The 23,258-nt window shown below is 44.5% G+C and overlaps 1 protein-coding gene across 3 annotated transcripts in view; it reads right to left on the reverse strand.

Moving 5' to 3' along the window:
* The window catches only part of USP24 (ubiquitin specific peptidase 24), a 101,413-nt gene that overhangs the window by 34,184 nt on the left and 43,971 nt on the right, over positions 1-23,258 (reverse strand). For 2 of the 3 annotated variants that reach the window (XM_075832679.1, XM_075832677.1), the window contains exons 13-30: positions 22,614-22,721; positions 21,430-21,525; positions 21,197-21,358; positions 19,581-19,688; positions 16,824-16,973; positions 14,718-14,849; positions 12,263-12,374; positions 11,338-11,414; positions 10,076-10,216; positions 9,944-9,997; positions 7,073-7,188; positions 4,511-4,577; positions 3,606-3,716; positions 1,721-1,819; positions 985-1,152; positions 686-771; positions 482-575; positions 222-371 (exon numbers count right to left, since the gene is read on the reverse strand). In XM_075832679.1, the coding sequence (XP_075688794.1) occupies positions 222-371; positions 482-575; positions 686-771; positions 985-1,152; positions 1,721-1,819; positions 3,606-3,716; positions 4,511-4,577; positions 7,073-7,188; positions 9,944-9,997; positions 10,076-10,216; positions 11,338-11,414; positions 12,263-12,374; positions 14,718-14,849; positions 16,824-16,973; positions 19,581-19,688; positions 21,197-21,358; positions 21,430-21,525; positions 22,614-22,721 (2,031 nt within the window). The remainder of the gene's footprint in view (positions 1-221; positions 372-481; positions 576-685; positions 772-984; positions 1,153-1,720; positions 1,820-3,605; positions 3,717-4,510; positions 4,578-7,072; positions 7,189-9,943; positions 9,998-10,075; positions 10,217-11,337; positions 11,415-12,262; positions 12,375-14,717; positions 14,850-16,823; positions 16,974-19,580; positions 19,689-21,196; positions 21,359-21,429; positions 21,526-22,613; positions 22,722-23,258) is intronic. The other variant, XM_075832678.1, reaches the window with a different exon arrangement.

Raw genomic sequence — 23,258 nt, forward strand, 5'->3', positions numbered from 1 at the left:
ATGTAACTCAGGATCAGTACAGGATAAGTAATGTAATGTATGTACACAGTGACTCCACCAGCAGAATAGTGAGTGCAGCTCTGGAGTATAATACAGGATGTAACTCAGGATCAGTACAGGACAAGTAACGTGATGCATTTAGAAACGGATTTAACTTTTTATGTAGACTATATCTACATATTGCTTATACGCTTCTGTGTATCTGTGATTTATGTGTTTACCTCTAGATTGTATAGAACACGAAAGGTGGACATGCCAGGGGCAGACGATCTGAACAGACTTTCCAGGATGGAGCTGGCGCTGGGTTGATGGTGGTGTTTAGAGGACAGAGATGGAGATTTTGAGGGCTGCGATTCTGCCAGAAGCGTCTTCTGAGTGGAAAAACTACAATCATTATGGGGAAAAAAAATAAAAAATGCAGAAAGGGAGGGGGTTGGGTTAATGTCCACAATAACCATAAGAGAACACATCATTAATTTACCTTCCTGCCCAGAGAGTCGAGCTGATCCAATGCTTCCTGCACTGCTGGGTCTGTAGGAATCAACAGAAGAAGCTTCCGTACCCTCAGGGTAATTCTGTAGAGACAAACGCTGGTCAGTGCGACCAGAATAAAAGTACTAACCCGATATACTGTACGACCGTACTTTGCGTATTACTGGAAGACAGACGTATACAAAACAATTACCTCGGCTCTTCCAGGTTGGCTAGTTGATAGAGCATGTCAAACACATTGCAGACTAATGCCATCACCACTCCCGGAAGGGACTTTTCCTGAAAAGGAGAAATGGACATTAAAACCGTATGTCCTTTTTAAAGGGATTCTAACAAGTTGCTCTATGTATATGTCGGATATTTTTGTAGAGAGCAACGAGGGTCTTTCATACTTAGAGCGGCCCGTATGGACGATCAGCAAGTAACACCACAAGCACTATCCTCCCTGAGACTGCAGGACTCTAATGGGATGCGGGTTTGTGTCATATCTACCTGTTCCATCACATATGAGGAGCTGAAGCCGGCACTGCTGCTGGAGGCGGAGGAGGTCTCTGCGGAGCTTCCGGATGGGGTACCACTTCCCGTCGTCTTCACGGTGAGCGACTGGTCCTCTGAAAATCCCAACTGATGGAGCAGCTTCTGGTCTTTATTCACTGTCAACTACAGCAGAGCAGACGCTAAGTTACTGAAGACATAAAAGGCAAGTACCGTCCTTTAGGTGATACATGTAGTTTAGTACATGGCGAGTCTGGTTAAAGGATTAGGTGCGAGTCATTTAAAATTTTATGAGTCGCTCCTTAGCGACAGACTTATTTAAAAAGTGGCAGTTCGTAGTCTGTCGCTAAGGAGCGTAGGACAGAATTGTACAGGACACGGCAAAAAAACAAAACGTTAAAAGTTATGAGATACAGTAAAAATTCATTAATCCATCATTGGGACCCACAAGTTAGTAATTCTGAACCATTGCACAAACATAATGAAGATCCCAATGGATGATCTCAAGCGCCGGACGGTCACGTAACTTTCTGTTAAGCAGACAGTGAAATATCTTGGTCACATGCTGGATTATCGGGATTTCCAAACCATCGGGTGCCTGATTAACAGAGGTTTACTGCACGCTTTGAAAAGTAAAGTCAAGGAACATCTTTACACATGTCATTGGTGTATAATGATACGTTTGCTAGCAGAGTGACCCGTTATTCTGTGCACATACTGACGCGTTACTCACCAAACACTCGTTAGCAAATATTTGCATATTTTCTACAGGACAATTCAGATGTCTGGCTATCTTCCAGCGGATGCTTCCAATCGTCTCATTGCTGTGGGCCTAGTACATAAATGACAAGTCATATCTGTCCGTCCACACAGCGGCACAAGATCAAGCAGAAACATCCGGTCACACGTGATACATTAGGTGGTGGGAAGCTATAACATACTTTGTATTACTATACATCATAGGTTTGTATATGCATCAATTGTTCTATAACAATATGGATGACCCATAGTTTACAATACCCCCTTGTAATCATATACGTCAGCGGTTTGGACAAATAGGACTTCACCTTTAAAACGGTTGTCCAGCCATAGGAAATTGGATATATCGGGCATCAATATAATTTCGATGAGGGTCTAACTCTCGGCACCCCCGCACTTGTATTAGCGCTGCTTTCCATTGATTCCTTATCTGCTCGTACTGTGAATTGCCGACACACTTGTAGCCGCAGTTCACAGTATCACAGCCTTCTCCCCTTCACCACAAGTGTGTCAGCGATTCACAGTACGAGCAGATAAGTAATGAAGGGGAAGCAGCGGCCCCTTCAAAACAGCTCATCTTTGTGCCTAGAGTCGGACCTTCACCGATCAGATATTGATGACCTATCCTGAGGATAAGCCATCAATTTCTTAGGACTGGACATCCGCGTTAAGGCCAGGGCTCCAAATGGATTTTCTGTGCCGCTATTGCAGCAGATAGCGTTGCAATTTCGCTTAAAATCTTGGGTGCAGGAAAACGGCAGCTCCCCCAATGTTAGACGAGTGGTTTCAGGAGGTTGCCTTGAGACAGAGAGCGGAACACCTGGTGGCCCATTCCCTGGCTGCTTCTATAAGATACACGTCTACACGGTCTCACTGGACTGCGTTACTTTCTTCTTCCATCTATTTTACTGAAGTAACCCCCCCCCCCCTTTCACCTACGTGGCTTATTATGAGGAGAGGTTCCTTGCAGTTTCCTGGGATTTTGCTAGTCCGACTATGCCCCTACTGTGTGTATTGCTGCTCTTGCTCTGTTTTCACTCGTGATAATCCGGAACTGGAATCCAGGGCTCCCCATGTCTTCTTCCTCCCCTTACCTTACCTTTCCCCTTCTCTGTACTTTTTCTATTCTTTCTCTTCCCCTGTCTAGGGGAATGTGCCTCGCTTCCTCTGATTGCATTTATCGGTCCTTGTTGTACCTTATGTTGTATCTGAGTCTGAGCTGTTATTTTTCTCTTTCATCCTTATGCAGTGCTCCTCTTTTTTTATGTACATTAATGCTGCTGATATATAATGTCCTTTGTACTGGGACGTGATGCACACTTTTTTGTTTGGGCTCTGCCCTTATTTGTCGTTTTCCTTTAGGCTGGGTTCACACGAGCATGTTCGGTCCGTAAAGGAAGGAACGTATTTCGGCCGCAAGTCCCGGACAGAACACAGTGCAGTGAGCCGGGCTCCTAGCATCATAGTTATGTACGACGCTAGGAGTCCCTGCCTCTCCGTGGAACTACTGTCTCTTACTGAAAACATGATTACAGTACGGGACAATTGTCCTGCAGCGAGGCAGGGACTCCTAGCGTCGTACATAACTATGATGCTAGGAGCCCGGCTCCCTGCACTGTGTTCGGTCCGGGACTTCCGGCCGAAATACGTCCGTCCATTACGGACGTTAATGTGCTTGTGTGAACCCAGCCTTAGTGTATGGAGGTCTTCCCTCCAATGTGTTCTATATCTGTGTGTATTGAAAATCAATAAAATTTGAATATGAAAAAAAAAAATGTTGGGTGCAAGAAACAGAATGTATACAGGTGATTTTTTAGCTCTTCCATAGAATTGAAGCTATCCTGCAGGTAACGACTTACCTCTATGGTGAATGTATCTTTGGTAGATTCATAAGTAAGGTTCAGCGTTAAGAGATGTCCATGAAAAGAAGCGCCGTGAGGTAGAATTGTTCTGGGAACAGAGTAGACATCCTGCAGCAAAATACAAACCGAGTCACTACTAAGGATCAGACAATTCAGCCATTATACTAAATCCAGACGCAGCTGCACCAAAACCACAGAATAACGCAGCAAGGACGGCAAGAAAACGCAGCCTTTCCTCCCCCAAGAAAAATCACATAATGGTATTAAATGTTAAACACGCCTGGTTTATAACATCCCTTTCACAGTAGCTTAATATGGACATACTGCGGTAATTTACCACCGTTTCCATAACTCCCATGTGAATGGGGTGAGCCATAACCTGGGCTTAAATGTTCGACATGGGAATACCCCTTTAAAAGAAGTCTTCCTGGTGAGATGCTGAACCTACTACATCCTCGGTCGGGATTCCCAGCCCAGGTTGCTGTGTGTTGTGCCATCCCTGGGTCACATGTGAGCAGAGATGGAATTAGAATGGGATATATGGGCAACATTTTTCTGTGTTACATGAAATCTTTACCTAACCAGGGTTGCAGTCCGCTCTATGGGCGAGATCGGTAAAGCATTATGCACACTTTTAATACGGCACGTAAGATCTTAGCAAATTTGTCATTGACCTTTCTTAAAAATTCAGCCGAGTGCTTGGTAAAGTGAACACTTAATGTTGGGGTCATGGAGCCCCTTTAACAAGAGTAAAATAGGTGGGGCGGGTGTGCCGTTGACAATTCGCTTTTAACTAAGCGTCCCGCGGTGATGAATGCCCAAGCTCTCAAACTGGGGAAGCCATAAACATCATCTAACCCGTACGGCGGGGGGTCTTGTATACACAGTACACACATAATTACCTCTATAGTGATCACGTAGCGCTCCGCCAGTAAAAGAAGTCTTTCGATTATGACCAATTTGGTTGACCTGCCAGGAAAAAATGTATAACGTCTTTAACAATGTGAAGACCGGAGAAGGTACAGAAAGTGCATTTTAAGGGACACAAACCTAAAATGAATAAAGAAAACGAACAACAGAAAATAAACCGTTGCATATCTATAAGTCTGCAGAGACGTCTGCGAGCTCCTGGAACACACGGTCTGGTGGGAATCTGACAGACGCCCGAGCACTCAGAACCTCGGTTTACTCCATGTTTTAGATAGAGTATTAGAAGGGGGTGTGGCTTCACCAAAGAGGTGTGGCTATGTTCTGCTTGGCATCAACAGCAGGACGACGATGACTATTTTACTACCTCCCAGCTAGAGATAAAGCAGCCCAAGCCCCTTCCTTTCTGAATCAGGAAGGAAGGAATGAATGAAAGTTTTGAGAAAAATACAAAAATTAATGTATTTATTTTTTGTTTCTAAACCTTTGGATTGTAGTTTGAATCCAGACATGAAGAGAGATGAAGAGTAATCAGCAATACAGAAGCCTACAGTGAAATAGTTATCACCTCATTATCTCTTTCAGATATAGGGTTAATTAACAGTCTATTCTACTGTCTGAGCCAAGATAAGCTGCTGTCACACTGACCATACATAGTAAGGCCTATAAACACGGCAGGGATAGTCGGCCGTGTGACGGTCGTTTATTTAACAGCCGTCAGACGGCCGCAGTAAAAACAATAGACCACAAATGGGGCTATTCATACGGACAATTTTTTTTGACAAAAAATGGAACACACCCTATTTTGGGCCCCCATAGAAGTCTATGGGGCCATGTAAAACACGGCCGCCACTTGGATGTGATCCGAGTGACGGCCGTGCTTTCTGCCGCTCATTCTCTCCTCCTCTTAGTGCAAAGTGCATGTGAGGAGGACATTTCTTTGCTGTAGGTAGTGTCACAGCCCCCTTCTAGATAGCACCCCCCGCTTTAAATAGCACCAGTGTAGCTCCTTGTAGGAGCACAATCCTTCTGGCCGGGGAACCCGCTTCTAGAGGGAGCCCCTGACATCACTACCCATATATAGACATAGACATCAGGGACACCTCCTGAAGTGTAATTCCCAGCCAGAAGGATTCCACTCCTACAAGGGGGCTGTGCGGCACTATCTACAGGGGGCATCAACAGCTGCAATTGCGGTCCCAAATGCCAAGAAATCAGCCAAAGCCGCAGTACACGATTCAATGGTTCTGAAAACATGGTAGCAAGTAAAATTTTTTAGAAATAGCCAGAAACCAATGCAAAGACGCTGAGGGATCAGACCAAGCTCTACAGGGTGGGCCATTTATATGGATACACCTAAATAAAATGGGAGTGGTTGGTGATATTAACTGTTTGTGGCACATTAGTATATGGGAGGGGGGAAAGTTTTCAATCTGGGTGTTGACCATGGCGGCCATTTTGAAGTCAGACATTTTGTATCCAACTTTAGTTTTTTCAATGGGAAGAGGGTCATGTGACACATCAAACTTATCGAGAATTTCACAAGAAAAACAATGGTGTGCTCGGTTTTAACGTTACTTTATTCTTTCATGAGTTATTTACAAGTTTCTGACCACTTATGAAATGTGTTCAAAGTGTTGCCCATTGTGTTGGATTGTCAATGCAACCCTCTTCTCCCACTCTTCACACACTGATAGCAACACCGCAGAAGAAATGCCTCCCAATCTGACCCCCTTAGACTTTTATCTTTGGGGTCATCTGAAGGCAATTGTCTATGCTGTGAAGATACGAGATGTGCAGCAACTGAAACTACGGATACTGGAAGCCTGTGCTAGCAATTCTTCTGCGGTGTTGCTATCAGTGTGTGAAGAGTGGGAGAAGAGGGTTGCATTGACAATCCAACACAATGGGCAGCACTTTGAACACATTTTATAAGTGGTCAGAAACTTGTAAATAACTCATGAAAGAATAAAGTAACGTTAAAACCGAGCACACCATTGTTTTTCTTGTGAAATTCTCGATAAGTTTGATGTGTCACATGACCCTCTTCCCATTGAAAAAACTAAAGTTGGATACAAAATGTCCGACTTCAAAATGGCCGCCATGGTCAACTCCCAGCTTGAAAAGTTTCCCCCCTCCCATATACTAATGTGCCACAAACAGGAAGTTAATATCACCAACCATTCCCATTTTATTTAGGTGTATCCATATAAATGGCCCACCCTGTATATTCTGAAAGCAAAAGAAAATGGTGACCGGGCGAGCATGTGACTTTCCTGTGGGTGTTTTCAGTGAGTTGGGACCCAAAAAAATTGACAAATGAAATCAGACGGCCGACACCCGGACTCGGTCGTGTAAATAAAGCCTAAAGGAAACTTAACAGAAAGTTATCTAAAGAGGTCTGGAGAGGTTACGGATTGCTCACTCTGATGTAAAGTAGAAGTACATACAGTACACAAAAAAAAAGTTACCTAAAATTTACATGAGCTAAAATAACAATAAAACAAAACGATTGCGCTTGATCTGCAGACACTCGCCTGTATGGGGACTGCACAGAGGTGGCCACTGATGGCATAGCGGTGGCCGTCAGCATTTTTGTAGCTCTGGTGACTGCATGGGTTAGTGTGGGACCCCCGAGCGCAGAACTTGCTGCCTGAAGACAAGAGACATTTTTTAGTTATTAGGCAATACGGCTGAACTCGCGCTGGAAAAACAAAATCTATCACAGATTCGCGTCCGGCGGCCACTTTAATTTATTTACTGGTAGGCGACACAATGACAACCAACACGCTTCTGATGAAATCCGCCAGTAAATGTAAAGTATTGACCCTTGTCCCGGAACAAAACGGTCTGATAATCTGGACTCTAACAAGAAACCTGTGACTTTTGCCTTATTTTACCAACATTCCCCTCCTCACTCATCTCCAGTGGACTGGGCACTGTCCTTAACCCCTTAATGACCAGCCTATTTTAGACGTTAATGACCAAGCTATTTTTTACGTTTTTCCATCGTCTCATTCCAAGAGCTATAACTTTTATTTTTGCGTCGACATCGCTGTGTAAGGTCTTGTTTTTTGCGGGACAAGTTGTGTTTTTTAATTGCATCATTTTGAGGTACATATTATTTATTCATTAACTTTTCTTAACTTTTTTTTTTGGGGGGGGGGGGGAATAGAAAAAAAATCAGAAATGTCACCACTCTTTTTTGCGTCCTAAATCTACGCCGTTTACTGTGTGGTAGAAATAACACAATAAGTTTATTCAGCGGGTTGTTACGATTGCAGCGATACCAAATTTGTATCGTTTTTGTATGTTTTACTACTTTTACAGTAAAAACGCATTTTTTTCAAAATTATTTGTTTTTGTGTCTCCGTATTTGAAGAGCCGTAACGTAATTTTTTTTTGCGGGGCGACTTGTAGTTTTTATTGGTACCATTTTGGAGTAGATGCAACTTTTTGATCACGTTTTATCACATTTTTTTAAAGTCAGTATTCAAAGAAAACAGCAATTTTTTTAATACATTTTTTACGCCGTTCACCGTGCGGGTTAAATAATGTAATAGATTTATAGTCGGGGTCGTTACGGACGCGGCGATACCAAATATATGTAACTTTTTAACTTTATTTTGTTTTTTTAATAGTAAAGCATTTTGTAAGGGGAAAAGCTGGGTTTTTCATTTTTTTTTTAAATTAACTTTATTAAACTTTTTTTTCACTTTTTTACTAGTCCCATTAGGGGACTATAATATGCGATTCTGCGATCGCATTTATAATACACTGCAATACTTTTGTATTGCAGTGTATTACTGCCTGTCCGTTTAACACGGACCGGCATCTGCTAGGTCATCCCTCCGGCATGATCTAGCAGGCATTCACTCCAGGCAGACCTGGGGGCCTTTATTAGACCCCCGGCTGCCATTAGACACACAGACACTCGGCGATCGTATCGCCGGGTGTCGGTGGGGGAGAGAGGGAGCTCCCTCCCTCTCTCCAAAACCACTCAGATGCGGTGCTCGCTATTGAGCACCGCATCTGAGGGGTTAAACGTGTGAGATCGATACGAATATCGATCTCACACGGCAGAGCAGGGACGCCCCCAGCCCTCAGCTGCCTCTAGCAGCTGAGAGCAGGGAGATCTGACAGCTCCCTGCTCTGTAAACTTAAGAGGCTCTGTCACCAGATTGTGCAACCCCTATCTGCTATTGCATGTGATCGGCGCTGCAATGTAGATTACAGTAACGTTTTTATTTTTAAAAAACGAGCATTTTTGGCCAAGTTATGACCATTTTCGTATTTATGCAAATGAGGCTTGCAAAAGTACAACTGGGCGTGTTTAAAGTAAAAGTCCAAGTGGGCGTGTATTATGTGCGTACATCGGGGCGTGTTTACTACTTTTACTAGCTGGGCGTTCTGATGAGAAGTATCATCCACTTCTCTTCACAACGCCCAGCTTCTGGCAGTGCAGACACAGCCGTGTTCTCCAGAGATCACGCTGTGACGTCACTCACAGGTCCTGCATCGTGTCGGCACCAGAGGCTACAGTTGATTCTGCAGCAGCATCCGCATTTGCAGGTAAGTAGCTACATCGACTTACCTGCAAACGCCGATGCTGCTGCAGAATCATCTGTAGCCTCTGGTGCCGATGTGTCCTCGCTCGTCTGACACGATGCAGGACCTGTGAGTGACGTCACAGTGCTGCACTGCCAGAAGCTGGGCGTTGTGAAGAGAAGTGGATGATACTTCTATACACAACGCCCAGCTAGTAATAGTAGTAAAAACGCCCCGATGTACGCACATAATACACGCCCAGTTGTACTTTTACTTTAAACACGCCCAGTTGTACTTTTGCAAGCCTCATTTGCATAAATACGAAAATGGTCATAACTTGGCCAAAAATGCTCGTTTTTTAAAAATAAAAATGTTACTGTAATCTACATTGCAGCGCCTATCACATGCAATAGCAGATAGGGGTTGCAAAATCTGGTGACAGAGCCTCTTTATTCCGATGCCGCGACGTAAAAAGTCTATGGCATCGGAATAAGGCCTGTTAGTGACCGACGTAGAAACACGATGGGCCGGTCACTAACGGGTTAATAGCACACTTCTCTCCTTGAGCTACTCTGTGCTGCTGGGGACCCGGCTCCTGCTACTATGTAACCTCCCTTCCACTTATCTCCATTCCCCTCCACACATACAGCCCTGTCCTCACTAAAATCGCGTGGACAGGTCACTGCCCTTCCAATATCCACAATGCCCTCCTGAAATACTCTGTGCTTCTGATTGACTATGCTCCATCCACTATGTAACTCTTAGTCTGTGAACTTCCACTCGTCTCCATTGACACTGCCCGTCCAAAAGCCTTTCACCTACTCACTTCAAAATACGATCAATACAAAAATAATTCTTACCTCTAATCGTGTGTAGCAGTCGGCTATGAATTTCTTGTGCAAAGAAACAGAATCCTGCAAAATAAAACGACAATGCGTTACCGTACGGGTTCCACATACAACTGTAGTCACTCACACACCAGCAACACGCACTTTCTTCAGCCTGGGGTTGAGATTCATGTAGCTGTAGTTGATGATTAGCTGTATCGCTTCATTGGCGATTTCTTCATCCGGAGATTCCACCGCAACTTTCCAGATAAAATCCATGCCGATCAATTCCAGTTTCTCAACGTGCTGCCAAAAGAACATGAAAAGGACAGAGTTTAAAGGGATTGTCCAGTTTAGAAAACCCCTTTCCATACCCCCTATTAGTGAATTGTGAGTTAATAGAGGGGGGGTCCGCTGTTCAGGATCCTCATCTCTTGGTCAGAGTGGAAAACGGTTAGATAGAGGGTCTCTGGAGGACCCGTCCTGTATTACACAGACAACACATTGATATGAATGGACACTCTATGCATCCACTACAGACAAACCTGGGGGCCTTTGTTAGGCCCCCGGCTGCTATAGAAGCTGCCGGCAACCTGCGATCGCATGTGCCAGAGGGGTGAGAGGGGGAGCTCCCTCCAAAACCACTTACATGTGGCGCTCGCTATTGAGCGGCGCATCTAAGGGGTTAAACAGGCGGATTTCGATCCGCCCGCTCGGGCAGCGCTGCCCCAAGTTCTCAGCTACAGCTTTATTCTGATGCAGTGCCGTGAAAAGACGTATTGGCTGTCACTAATGGGTTAAAGAAAACCTATCACTACCCCAGCCCCAGACCTGAGAAGCGGAGAGACCCATGTTATAGGCGCCGCTGCACAGTCCCTGGGGCACTATGAATTACCTGTCCAGCCTCCACCGTTCTGGAGATATCGGTGCCGTTATTATTAACACCTGATATGTTAATTAACCCCTGTACTGCCAGTCGAGCGGTCCTGGACATAGAAAGGGTAGGGGGGGGGGGGGCGTGACAGCGCTCTGACACTGTCAAATCAGCTACGAAGAGCGTCAGAGAATCTTCTGCTTTACCCCCCCCCCCAGTTGATACCGTCAATTCATTGGGACCTTCCAACAATCAAATATCTATTTTGACATAGCGTTTCACATAAGGACAGCAAAGGTGCCACAGGTTGGGATTTCAATGTATCAGTGCCTTTGGTCTCCTACGAGATAAGCGGCATCAGATGTTCCTGACAGCCACTCATCTTTCTCCTCTCTTAAAAAAACACGGACTTGAATATGTGTATGTGAGTCAGTAGTGAGGGCTGTCATCGTCGTGGCTGAAATAAACAGTGAGCGGTTGCAAACAGGAAATCTGCAGAGACGTGACGTGGAATACAACGTGGAATATTCCTGGAGATCTGACGGGCGCTCACCAGCTGCGTGCCTTGTCGCTTCAACCGATGATCGCAAAGATTGACATTCTCAAAGAACGTCTTAAACAGATTGAAACCTGCAAGTCACAAACCGAGAAAGATGTGGGTTAGAAGATTATTCTTTTAGATGTTAAAGGCAAAATGCATCTCTATTTATATTAAAGGGGGTGTTCAGCTTAGAAAAAACATTTTCAGACCCCCTGTTAGTGAATTGCGAGACTCTGTTCAGGGTCCTCATCTCTTGGTCAGAGTGGAGAGCGGTTACATAGAACGTCTCTCTCTCTGGAGGACCCGTCCTGTATTACACAGACAACACATTGATATGAATGGACACTATGTAATACTTCATTTCTCCTGTGGTGGTGCTGCAGGGAAATTAAACACTTTCTGCCAGGTTTCCCCACAGATCACAGCTGATCGCTGGACACTTTGTGATCAGCTTACGGTCAAGGGACCCTTCTAACAAGTAGACCTTGTTCAGAGCGGCGACCTCTTAACAGTAAAATTCCATCCATCCAGCATTAATGGGTTCGGATTATTAGGTATTCTGTATTACTGGACGGTTCTAGAAAAGTATATAAAATTTAACAAACCCAAAATGAAATACTAATGCAATAAGCTGTATTTTTCCTTGTTATTGGTTCTCTCTACTCAATCTTATAATTCTGGTCGACTTGCTGAAATTCAAGGTTATAAAAATCTCTGGATTATTGGATGCCGGAATTAAGAAATTTCACTAGAATATTGACAAAAACTGATAAAGAAAAAAAAAAAATCAATCCTCCAATTCCAGGCATTTTCTTTCCTGTAAATCCAGTAGAAAATGGCTCATGTCAGGTATCGAAGACTGGCAGGTCACTTAGAATCACCCCCCCCCCCCCACCCGCCAACTGGTTCTGGTTGGTGACCCTCTGATTTCTCATACCATTCATTGTGATTTCGTAAGACTCCAACTTCAGAATCTTCTCCTTAAAAAGCTGCTGCTGGACGTCGCTCTCGAGGTCGTGCTGCCCTTTAGTAAACCACTCAAAACAGATCTGGAATAATGTATCATCTGCATTAATAAATAGCACAATACAATGGCCACATATATTCTAGAAAAAAAACTATGACAGGAGCGGGGCCCCCTATACCGGTGTGTACAGGGGTTCAGTCACGGCGGATGTAGAAGGGTCTATGACAGGCCTTTATTGGGGGCTCCAGGTCAATGCACGCTGACAGACTGATGGAAAATATAAATTTAGACCTTTCTCAAATGTAAAGTCTGGCCTCTATGTAATATATTTATCTGCGGTTACCTGGGAACCATCAAGTAGTAGGCAATTTGCCGTTGACAATCATTATGGGTTAGTGTATTTAGAGTGCACGAGGGTGTATTGTTCGGACTAAGCAGTGTGTCTGGGTGTCTCATTAAGGGTGGAGTCACACATGGTGAATTTGCTTTGTATTTTAGCATATAAATAATTATTCTTGGTCCCCCAGTAGATCAGCCATTCCCCCTCCCCCCCCCCCTGCTCACTGTCCTGTGTCTGGCTGTTAAGACAACTGGCTGCAGAAGGAGCCTCCACCCTCAGCCCTGTCTGCAGTAGGACACAAGGATTGCTAAGACACACCCATTGTTTCAGGAGAATGTATAAAATCCTGCAGACTGACAATCACTGTAGGAGTGTTTACTTGCATCATTCCTGTCTAGGATTAACCCCTTCCCGCCGCAGCCCTTTTTCAGCTTTTCATTTTTTCCTCATTCCAAAAGCCATAACGTCTTTATTTTTCCGTGGCGATAGTCCTATGAGGGCTTGATTTTTGCGGGACGAGTTGTAGTTTTTTGTAGAACCATTTATTTTGCCATATAATGTACTAGGAAACTGGCAAAAAATTATTTGTGGGGTAGAAAATGGAAAAAAAAACAGCGATTCCTCCATTGTTTTTTGCACGTCGTTTTTACGGAATTCACTGTGCAATTAAAACAACATGTTAACTTTCTTCTGCGGGTCAATACGATTACGGCGATACCAAATATATATTATTTTTCTAGATTTTACTTCTTTTACAGATAAAAACCTAAGTGTAAAAAATAAAATGTATTTCGTTTCCGCCAAATTCCAAGAGCCATAAGTTTTTTATTTTTCCGTTGATTAAGTGGTGTGAGGGCTTATTTTTTGCAGCATAAGCTGTCGTTTTTAAATGATACAATTTTGGTGTACATGCCATGTTTTGATCACTTTTTATTTCATTTTTTTGTGGGAGATGAGGTGACCAAAACATAGAAATTCTGTCGGTTAAATAATGATATATTGTAATAGTTCAGACTTTTACGGACGCGGCGATACCAATTATATATATATATATATTTTTACTATGCTCTAGGGGGAAAATGTTGTTTTGTTGTTTTTTTAACTTTTAACTTAAATTATTTTTTTTTTACATAAAAAACAACTTTATTTAACTCATTTTTACTTTTTTTATTAGTCCCCCTAGGGGACTTCAACCAGCGATCGTTAGATCGCTTGCATGATATACTGCAATACTAATTTATTGCAGTATATTGTGATTCTGACAGGCCGGAGGCAGGGCTTAATAGCTGCACAAAGATGGCGGACCTGCGGGCCTTCATTAGGCCCCCAGGCAGCCATCACCCCCCCCCCCGCGCGATTGCGTTGCGGGGAGCACGATGAGCTGTTAGAGGGGGTCGACCCCCTCTAACGATTTAAATGCTGCGATCGCTATCGATTGCTGCATTACACGAGTTAAACGAGCGGTATCGCGCTCGAGCGTGATGCCGCTCGTTACTCTGAAGTGTCGGCTGTAACATACAGCCGACACCGGCATCGTATGGAGCGGATTCACTCCGTGAGCCCGTACCATACATCCCCTACCCGACTTTGGCGTATGGCTACGTCAAATGTCGGGAAGGGTTTAGAGGGTAACTAAACGCTTGATAAACTTCTGACATGTCATAGTGACATGTCAGAAGTTTTGATTGGTGGGGGACTGAGCACCGAGACCCCCACCAATCGCTAAAACTAAGCAGCTGAAGCACTCGTGTGAGCGCTCAGCCGCTTCGTGTCTGTATCGGCTTTTTCTGGAAAGCCGACGTATCGGAGTACGGACTCAGACTTTCTATTGAGCTCGTACTCCGATACATTGCTTTACGGAAAAAGCAGAACAGACACGAAGCGGCTGAGCACTTCGACTTAGCGATTGGTGGGGGTCTCAGTGCTCGGACCCCCACCAATAAAAACGTCTGACATGTCAGAATTTTGTTAAACGTTCAGTTGCCCTTTAAAGTGAAATAATACCGATCCCTCCCTAGCAGAAACATGGCGTCAATGAGAAGTAGTGTGAATACAATATGGGGTCGCTCTGCCCTTATAACTTACTTCCCGGTCCAGTTCGCAGATGTCGTGTCCGGTCACCAAACATTCCCAGATCTCTTTGGCACGACTCCAGCCGAGGTACAGGGTGGCTTCTTGAAGGAAAAACGCCAGGAATTTCAGATGTGCCTCCAAATACTGAAATAATGAACAGTCAGGGTATTATTTATTTCTGACTATGCAAAATCAATGAGTAAAGGCTCAGTTCACACACGCATTGGAGGCTGGTGCAAATTCTATCAGATTTGATGGGAATATTTTTTGCTGCATGCAACGCTATTACCACGGTCATGCCGCATTATAAGTCAATGGTATCGGTTGGGCGCTGGTGATATTCGTTGTGTGACAATGTCCGGCGCTGCTATTACAAACAGAAGCCACAACACAAATGTGAACAGAGCCTAAACTACTACTATAGATAGATGGGCAGCAAGGGATTTGTAATATTTCCAAAAATAAGAATGATCCATAAATAGTTCCTAAGTTGAAGATATAATCATTTGGACATGGCCAGGTCATTTGGCAATGGAAATAACTATCTGGGCCTAGAGAGCCTCATGTTTCAAGCTTTAGACATTTTATTCATCACTTTACATATTTTATCTGTGTCTGGGAAAGCTGAATGGCCGTCATTATGGTCAGATTTGGCCCTGGGCTAGAGCACGACTTTAAAGAGCCTCTGTCACCACATTATAAGTGCCCTGTCTCCTATATAAGGAGATCGGCGCTGTAATGAAGGTGACAGCAGTGCTTTTTATTTAGAAAAACGATCTATTTTCACCACGTTATGAGCGATTTTAACTTTATGCTAATTAGTTTCTTAATGCCCAACTGGGCGTGTTTTTACTTTAGACCAAGTGGGCGTTGTGGAGAGAAGTGTATGACGCTGACCAATCAGCATCATGCACTCCTCTCCATTCATTTACTCAGCACATAGTGATCCTGCTAGATCACTATGTGTTGTCTTATACTGACACATTAACGTTACTGAAGTGTCTTGACAGTGAATAGACATCACCTCCAGCCAGGACGGGATGTCTATTCACAATCCCGACACTTCGGTAATGTTTCTGTGGTACTTACAGCAGAGAAAGCATAATCTCCCTGTAACCTGTCATTTACAGCGTGATGTCGCGAGATTACGCTTGCTCTGCTATAAGTCCCACACAAACATTAACTAAGTGTCGGGATTGTGAATAGACATCCTGTCCTGGCTGGAAGGAATGTCTATTCACTGTCTAAAAACTTCAGTAACGTTAATGTGTCAGTATAAGACAGCACATACCGAACAACGCAGTGTCACTATGCGCTGACTAAATGAATGGAGAGAAGAGTAGGACGCTGATTGGTCAGCGTCATACACTTCTCTTTACAACGCCCACCTGGTCTAAAGTAAAAACACGCCCAGTTGGGCATCAAGAAACTCATTAACAAATCTAAAATCGCTCATAACGTGGTAAAAATAGATCGTTTTTCTAAAGAAAAAGCACTGCGGTCACCTACATTATAGCGCCGATCTCCTTATGTAGGACACTTATAATGTGGTGACAGAGACTCTTTAAAGGCCATGTACACCTTCCATAGCAATTTTTTTTTAAATAATAATAATTATAATAATAATGTCAGGTGTGTTTGGTGCAACTTTATAATTAGTTTTTCTAAAAAAAAAATTTTACTTTTTGAGATACGGCGGCTTTGTATTGACCCATTCATTTCTATGGCACACGGACACCTTCCCGTAGATTTACAGTAAAGAGTCCGTGCCGTAGAAGATTCAGGAAAAAAAATAGGACATGCGGATGGCCGTCAGTGCCCGCAATCACGGACCGTGATTACGGGCACAGTCGTGTGCATGGGGCCTTACACAGTGACACGCTTCCCTGCTCTGATACAGACGGACTTCTAGGCAGCTGTGCAATCCAGGACCCTAGAAAAGCAGTGTCACATCCCCTGAGGGGGCCGGTGCTGGTCATCCAGCATTGGAAAAAAAGATACAAGTCTGAATCTACGTCTGAACGTAAACACAGAAGACGATGGGATAAAAGGGTCTCCCAGGGGAGAGGTCTCTAAACAATACATTTTCCCTACAGCAAGATGTTAAATTTTAGATACCTCCCGGTAAGTGTATCTGCCGTCAACCAACGAAGATCCAGCCAGCCCACCGGGACCAACAGTCGACACCGCCAGTCGATGACACGCCACCAAACTCGCCGTCACCAACTTGACTATTTCAAAATTCTTCTTCAGGTCCTGAATGATGCTCTAGAAACCAGAAAAGCCACAGGGGTCAGTACTGAAGAGAACCAGTGTTACCAGTGGGGGGCCACAGGGGTCAGTACTGAAGAGAACCAGTGTTACCAGTGGGGGGCCACAGGGGTCAGTACTGAAGAGAACCAGTGTTACCAGTGGGGGGCCACAGGGGTCAGTACTGAAGAGAACCAGTGTTACCAGTGGGGGGCCACAGGGGTCTGTACTGAAGAGAACCAGTGTTACCAGTGGGGGGCTACAGGGGTCAGTACTGAAGAGAACCAGTGTTACCAGTGGGGGGCAACAGGGGTCAGTACTGAAGAGAACCAGTGTTACCAGTGGGGGGCTACAGGGGTCAGTACTGAAGAGAACCAGTGTTACCAGTGGGGGGCAACAGGGGTCAGTACTGAAGAGAACCAGTGTTACCAGTGGGGGGCCACAGGGGTCAGTACTGAAGAGAACCAGTGTTACCAGTGGGGGGCCACAGGGGTCGGTATTTGGCCCTCTTCTTTTTAATATCTTTATTAATGATTTTGTAGGGGCTTACAGCACATTATTGCAGCATTTGCAGAGGATAATAAGCTCTGTAATCTGCGCAGAGGATAATGTAACGCTGCAGAAAGATTTGGGGAGGCGCGAGCGTAGAAATGGCAAATAATGTTAAGTGTGGATAATTCTAAGGTTACGCACTTGGGCCGAGGAAACGGATTCTACAATTATGTATTAAATGGTAAAACACCGGGTAAAACGGCCCCTGAAAGGGGATAGCGGTGGAGAGTAAACTTAAAGGGGTTTTCCAATACTTTATTTTTTTTTAAAATAATTTCAACACCTCCCAATTTATCTATTATTGCCCCCTGAATATCGTTACCTAATTTTTTCATTTTCTTTGCCTCTGTGTGTTCGCCGTCTTGCTTTTCCGGTCATACGGTTCCCAGCATGCATCGCTTTTGTCCCAGCATGCAATGCGCCGGCAGCAAGGACTCATCACGCCTACTACACCCAGCTATAAACATATTCTAATCTCCGTTGCCATTTTACTGCTCTCATTAGATCAGTGAGAGCTAAAGATAAACGTGCAACATATCAGGGCTGTACCAAACGCCACTCTCTTACATAAATGGCAAATAATACTTCAATTGACCCCAAAAATGTATATTTCCCCAATGCCCGAGTCCCAGAGCAGGGCGCTAGTATAGGCTCTCCTCCGGGACTCTGTGGAATCCCCTGACATTACTGTCCATATATGGACAGTGATGTCAGGGGGTTCTCCTGAGCCCCTGAGCAGAGCGCTACTAGCACGCTGACTGGGACTCCAGCTCTGCTACTGACATAATTTCTTCTGATAGTTTCCGGTACGCTGATAGGGGGAGAGAAAACGATGCGCAGGCGCTATGATAGCGCAGGATGGGGCATGCGTGGTAAACACTGCTAGTGTAGAAACCATGCATGCCCAGTGCTGCACGTCTTTTTCTTTCCCCTAGCAGCGGACCGGAAACGATCAGAAGAAATTATGTCCGTGATGTCAGGAGCAGAGCTTGAGTCCCAGTCAGCGTGATAGTAGCGCAATGCTCTGGGGAACCCCCTAACATCACTGTCCATATATCTCCGGTCCACCACTTCCCTCCGAGTACAGTGACGCCAGGAATGACGTTCCCGTACATTGAGCCAGCTGGAAAACGGAACTCCGAGATCATGGACGGGCTAGGGATTTTTCTACTGGAGAGTATCACGTGACCGGCGCTGGAATCGGGTGTTAGAAGACTAAATCAAAACGTAAGTATATTACAAATTACATTATTTTTATATGTGCAGTGAAATAGAAGTTAGTTAATTGGTTCCGGAAGACCCCTTTAACTTTAGCAAACAGTGTCAAGCAGCTGCTTACAAGGCAAATAAATTTATGGGATGCAATAAAAGAGGCCTAGATGCTCATGACAAGAACATAGTTTTATCTCTGTACAAATCACTAGTCAGACCACACAGGGAATGCGGTGTAAAATTTTGGGAGGGTGCAGAATAGGGCAACCAAGGTAATTAAGGGAATAGGCGGTTTGCAGTACCAAGACCGGCTTTCAAACTTGGGGCTAATCAGTTTGGAAAAGACTCCTTAGGGGCGATCTAATCACAATGTACAAATATATAACTGGACAGTAGAGATCTTTCCAATGATCTTTTTACACCTAGGCCTGTAACAAGGAGGGTATTTCACCATCATCAGACGGGATTCTTTACTGTGAGAGCAGTGAGACTATGAAACGCTCTGCCACAGGATGTTGTGATGGTTGATTCTTTGAGCAAATTGAAGGGCCTTGATGCCTTTGATGAAAAATATAATATTGCAAGTTATGGGTATTCTGGAGACGGGATGTGATCCAGGGATTTATCCTGATTGCCAGATTTGGAGTCGCTTCATATGGTGTAAGTGGCTTCCAACGTCATATATTATTTTTTTTTTACTTCCTCTGGATTAACAGGTAGGATTATAGATTGGACTTTGATGGACTTGTGTGTTATTTCAACCTTATCAACTATGTAAAAATGAGAAGAACTTGACAACCATCAGTTTTGGAACAGAAGATAATATTTGTATCATAACTAAAGGTCGGATAAAGGCTTTACCTTGTCTTGCTTTTGATAGGTTTGCTTGTTAAATGATCGAGTGATCTCGTGGAGCTGACGTAAGGCGGGCACCACCCACACCACCTGCGGGTTATTGTGCTGAGATGACTGTATCAGAAAATAGAAAAATGTAAATGTTTAAAGGGATTGTCCAGTTTAGAATACAGCAATAGAGAATTCCCACTATTGCCAAAGTACATACGGCTGCTTTCGGCGGCCTATATTCCACCTATGGTGTAACAGATGTAGGCGGTTGTCAGAAATCGGCTGATATCAATTTTAAATTTATTTGCAGGAAGAAAAAAAATTGGTGGACCATAAACGGCGCAGCTGGTAATAAAAGGTAGAAGCAGTTCCAGTGTTTTGAAATACAAAAATACATAATTTATTGTAAAAGACGACGCGTTTCAACCCTGAACCAGCGTCTTCATCAGGCCAGGTGTGCAGCGCCGTAAAACAGTCATCTTATATAGTCAGTGAGGTCACATGCATGAGAGGTTGGAAAAACCTGCTAAATCATGTACGGCTGTACGCTCTCCCGATCTTAGGCATACGTTTTATTTTATAACCATCACTTGTTGCGAGGACCAAACATTACATTTTTCTGTGTTACATTGGACGGGAGGCGAGAGTTCTGCCACCGGACCACCAATGCGGTTGTGCCCAATCTTAGGCATACGTTTTATTTTATTTTGTACCTTCCTGGCTCTTAATGATCTCATTTAGTGTATTTGCACTTATATTTGTTTGAAGTATTAACGTTTTAAATGTAAATTGTGGTCTATATTGCATTGAGTGAAGTTCTATTTCTTCAGAAAAGTCGACTACGATATTGATTCCGTCAAAACGACGGAACCCCTGCACAACGGAGACAAACGGAAAGCATTGGCAGCGGATCCGTCACCATTGAAGTCAATGGAGATGGAACCGGAAATCTCTGCTTTCCGTTTGTGTCAGTCAGGGCTCTGTTCCGACGGAAAGCTCTGACTGAACCAAGAACTGACGCAGATGTGAACGAAGCCTAAGATGACTGTTTTACGGCGCTGCACACTTGGCCTGATGAAGACGCTGGTTCAGCATTGAAACGCGTCGTCTTTTACAATAAATTATTTATTTTTGTACTTCATAACATTGGAACTGCTTCTACTTTTATTACCAGCAGCGCCATTCATGGTCCTCCAATTTTTTCTTCCTGCAAATACTTTACAGCGGTAACCGCCTGGAAGGGACCTGGCTGCAGCGATCTAAGGATACCTATTTCATTATAAGTCTACAACAGCGTTGTGCCTGTGAAACACCAAGAGGTGAGCTCAATTGACTTTCCTCTGTTTAAGTCCATTACTTTTGGTGATTTGCACTATGTGGCGCCGTGCGTTTTTTGCTTTCTTCCCCAATTTTAAATTTATACAGGAGTAAAAAACAAAACAAAAAAAAACAGCGTCACATCTGTCCAGAGGTTGTGTTTGGTATTGCAGCTCAGCACCATTCACTTCAATAGATCTAAGCTGTAATACTAGGCACAACCTGTAGATATCTGTGGCGCTGTTTCGGGAAGAAAACAGCCATGTTTTTCTAACCTTGCAAAACCCCTTTAACTTCATCCCTATTAAACTTACCTTCTTAATGTCCTCTATGCACTTTATAATGTAACTCCTCTTGACGGTCTCTTTGACTGCATAGGCATCACTAAGGATTGTCAGGTGTTCCTCTAAGGCTTGTTGGATCAAGTGAGACGGCAGGGTGGGCAGATGGGCGAGCTCCCATAGGACTTCTAAGACCTGTAAGATGATAGAGGTGAGTTGTGTGGCCGCCACAGATAGGAGGCCCCTTAATAGCTCCAGACGTTTACCTTTCCGGTCGTTGTCTCGTTGCGAGCTTCCCTTCCGATACGGCCTATGAGGCTTAATAATTTCTGCCGAACCCGGTCAGACTCCGTCTCCCAGCTCTGTGAAGAGTTAAAGTTACCGGTCACCATGTCGGAAGAAGACGACCAGAACATGAAGAGAAAACCGCGGCTTCTCCTACACAGACATCTTGACAGAAGGAGATACCGAATGTAAGGCCCTGTTCACACAGAGTTTTTTTGCAGGCAGAAAAATTCTGCCTCATATTTCCTTCAGGAAGAGTTTGATTTGCCTGGACTTTATTTTTCCCATGTTTATATTTGCTACGTTTCCCGCCTGCAGCCATTGAGGCGAATGCAAGGACCGCGGGCAAAAACGGCTGCGAAAAACGCTCAAACTAGCGCTGCAGGTTTTTTCTGCCTCCCACTTATTGCAAATACCGCAGCAAGAAATAACATGCCGCATTATTTTTTGCAAGTGGCCAAAAGCCGCCCGGGAAAAAAACAACTGCTCTGCCTCCCAATGAAACCAAGGGGGGGGTTTGGCCATTATTAGCACCGATTCCGACGTAGTTTCGGAGTCCAATCAGCACCAAAAAAGACTGTGTGAACTGACCCCATGACAGAGTACACGACTTGTAGCACATAAAGAACTAGTCGCAACTCACTAGACATAGCGGGTATCTTTTACTCATGGCTGGCGTACTTACTTCTCAGGATGGCGCTTGCTGTAAATTTGTAGCATTTCAGGACTCCTCGTAGCCATGACCCTGTGTCCTGTATCGCCCCCTCCTGACCTTCGGTAGGCACAACACAGTGCATCAGCTTTACATCTTTTAAAAAGTGTGTTCCAAGCTGAGGCATTGATGTTACACCCCCAGAGAGGAGATGAGGAGCTGCACATACACGCTACTTTCCCCATTGCCGTTTATAGGAGCCGTGAGACTCTCAGATGTTTGTGTTTTTCACATAGATGGGAGTCCCGGAAGTGGAACCCCCACCTGTCATATACTGCCGAGATGCCATAAACGTACCAGATGGAGATACATCTAAGTTTTATTGCAGCCATTGAGAGCGGTTCAATTGGACACATTGGCCCTCGGACCAGAAAAGTTTGTGCCCCCTGTCCTGGGGCAAGTAACACTGGTAATAAAGCCCAGCAGGCGTGAGCAGCGCCGAGGAGACATTACCTTCTGAATAAGCACAAACAGGTGGTTGAGCTGGTCCGAACTGAACTTCACAGCTGCAGCAGCGATGATGGTGTGGATATTCTCGATCACAGTGGATGATTGTCCTGACTGGTCAAAGAGGAAAAGTGACAGAAACTGCGATTAGCACAGACGCGATCCATACAGATCAGATTATTCTACGGTTATAGATATTAACCCCTTGACGCATTATCACGTACATGTAGGTAAGTATTGAGGGCATTCACGGGCTGAGCGCGCTCCATACGCTGCGGGTGTCAGCTGTTTTACAGCTGACGCCTGGGACTAACGGCCGGGAACAGCGATTGCGCTGTTCCTAGCCGTTTAACCCCTCAAATGCTGCACTCAATCGCGACCGCAGCATCTGATGAGTTGTAAATAGGGGGGATGGCCCTCTCTGACAAATCATTCAGAAGTGGAAAAGAAATAAAAATGGGTTAAAAAGGGATTAAGGGCTCATTCAGACGAGCGTGACTCTCGTCCGTGTGCCATGCATTGAAATCACTCACAACACTCGGACCCCCGCAATTCAATGGCGCTATTCACGCAGCGTGTGTCCGTTGTGTCAAACGCACTGCACATCCAATATTGCTGTATTGCACCTAGTCGCCCATTGAAGTCTATGGG

Source organism: Rhinoderma darwinii, chromosome 7 (assembly GCF_050947455.1).
Source record: "Rhinoderma darwinii isolate aRhiDar2 chromosome 7, aRhiDar2.hap1, whole genome shotgun sequence".
NCBI lineage: Eukaryota > Metazoa > Chordata > Amphibia > Anura > Rhinodermatidae > Rhinoderma > Rhinoderma darwinii.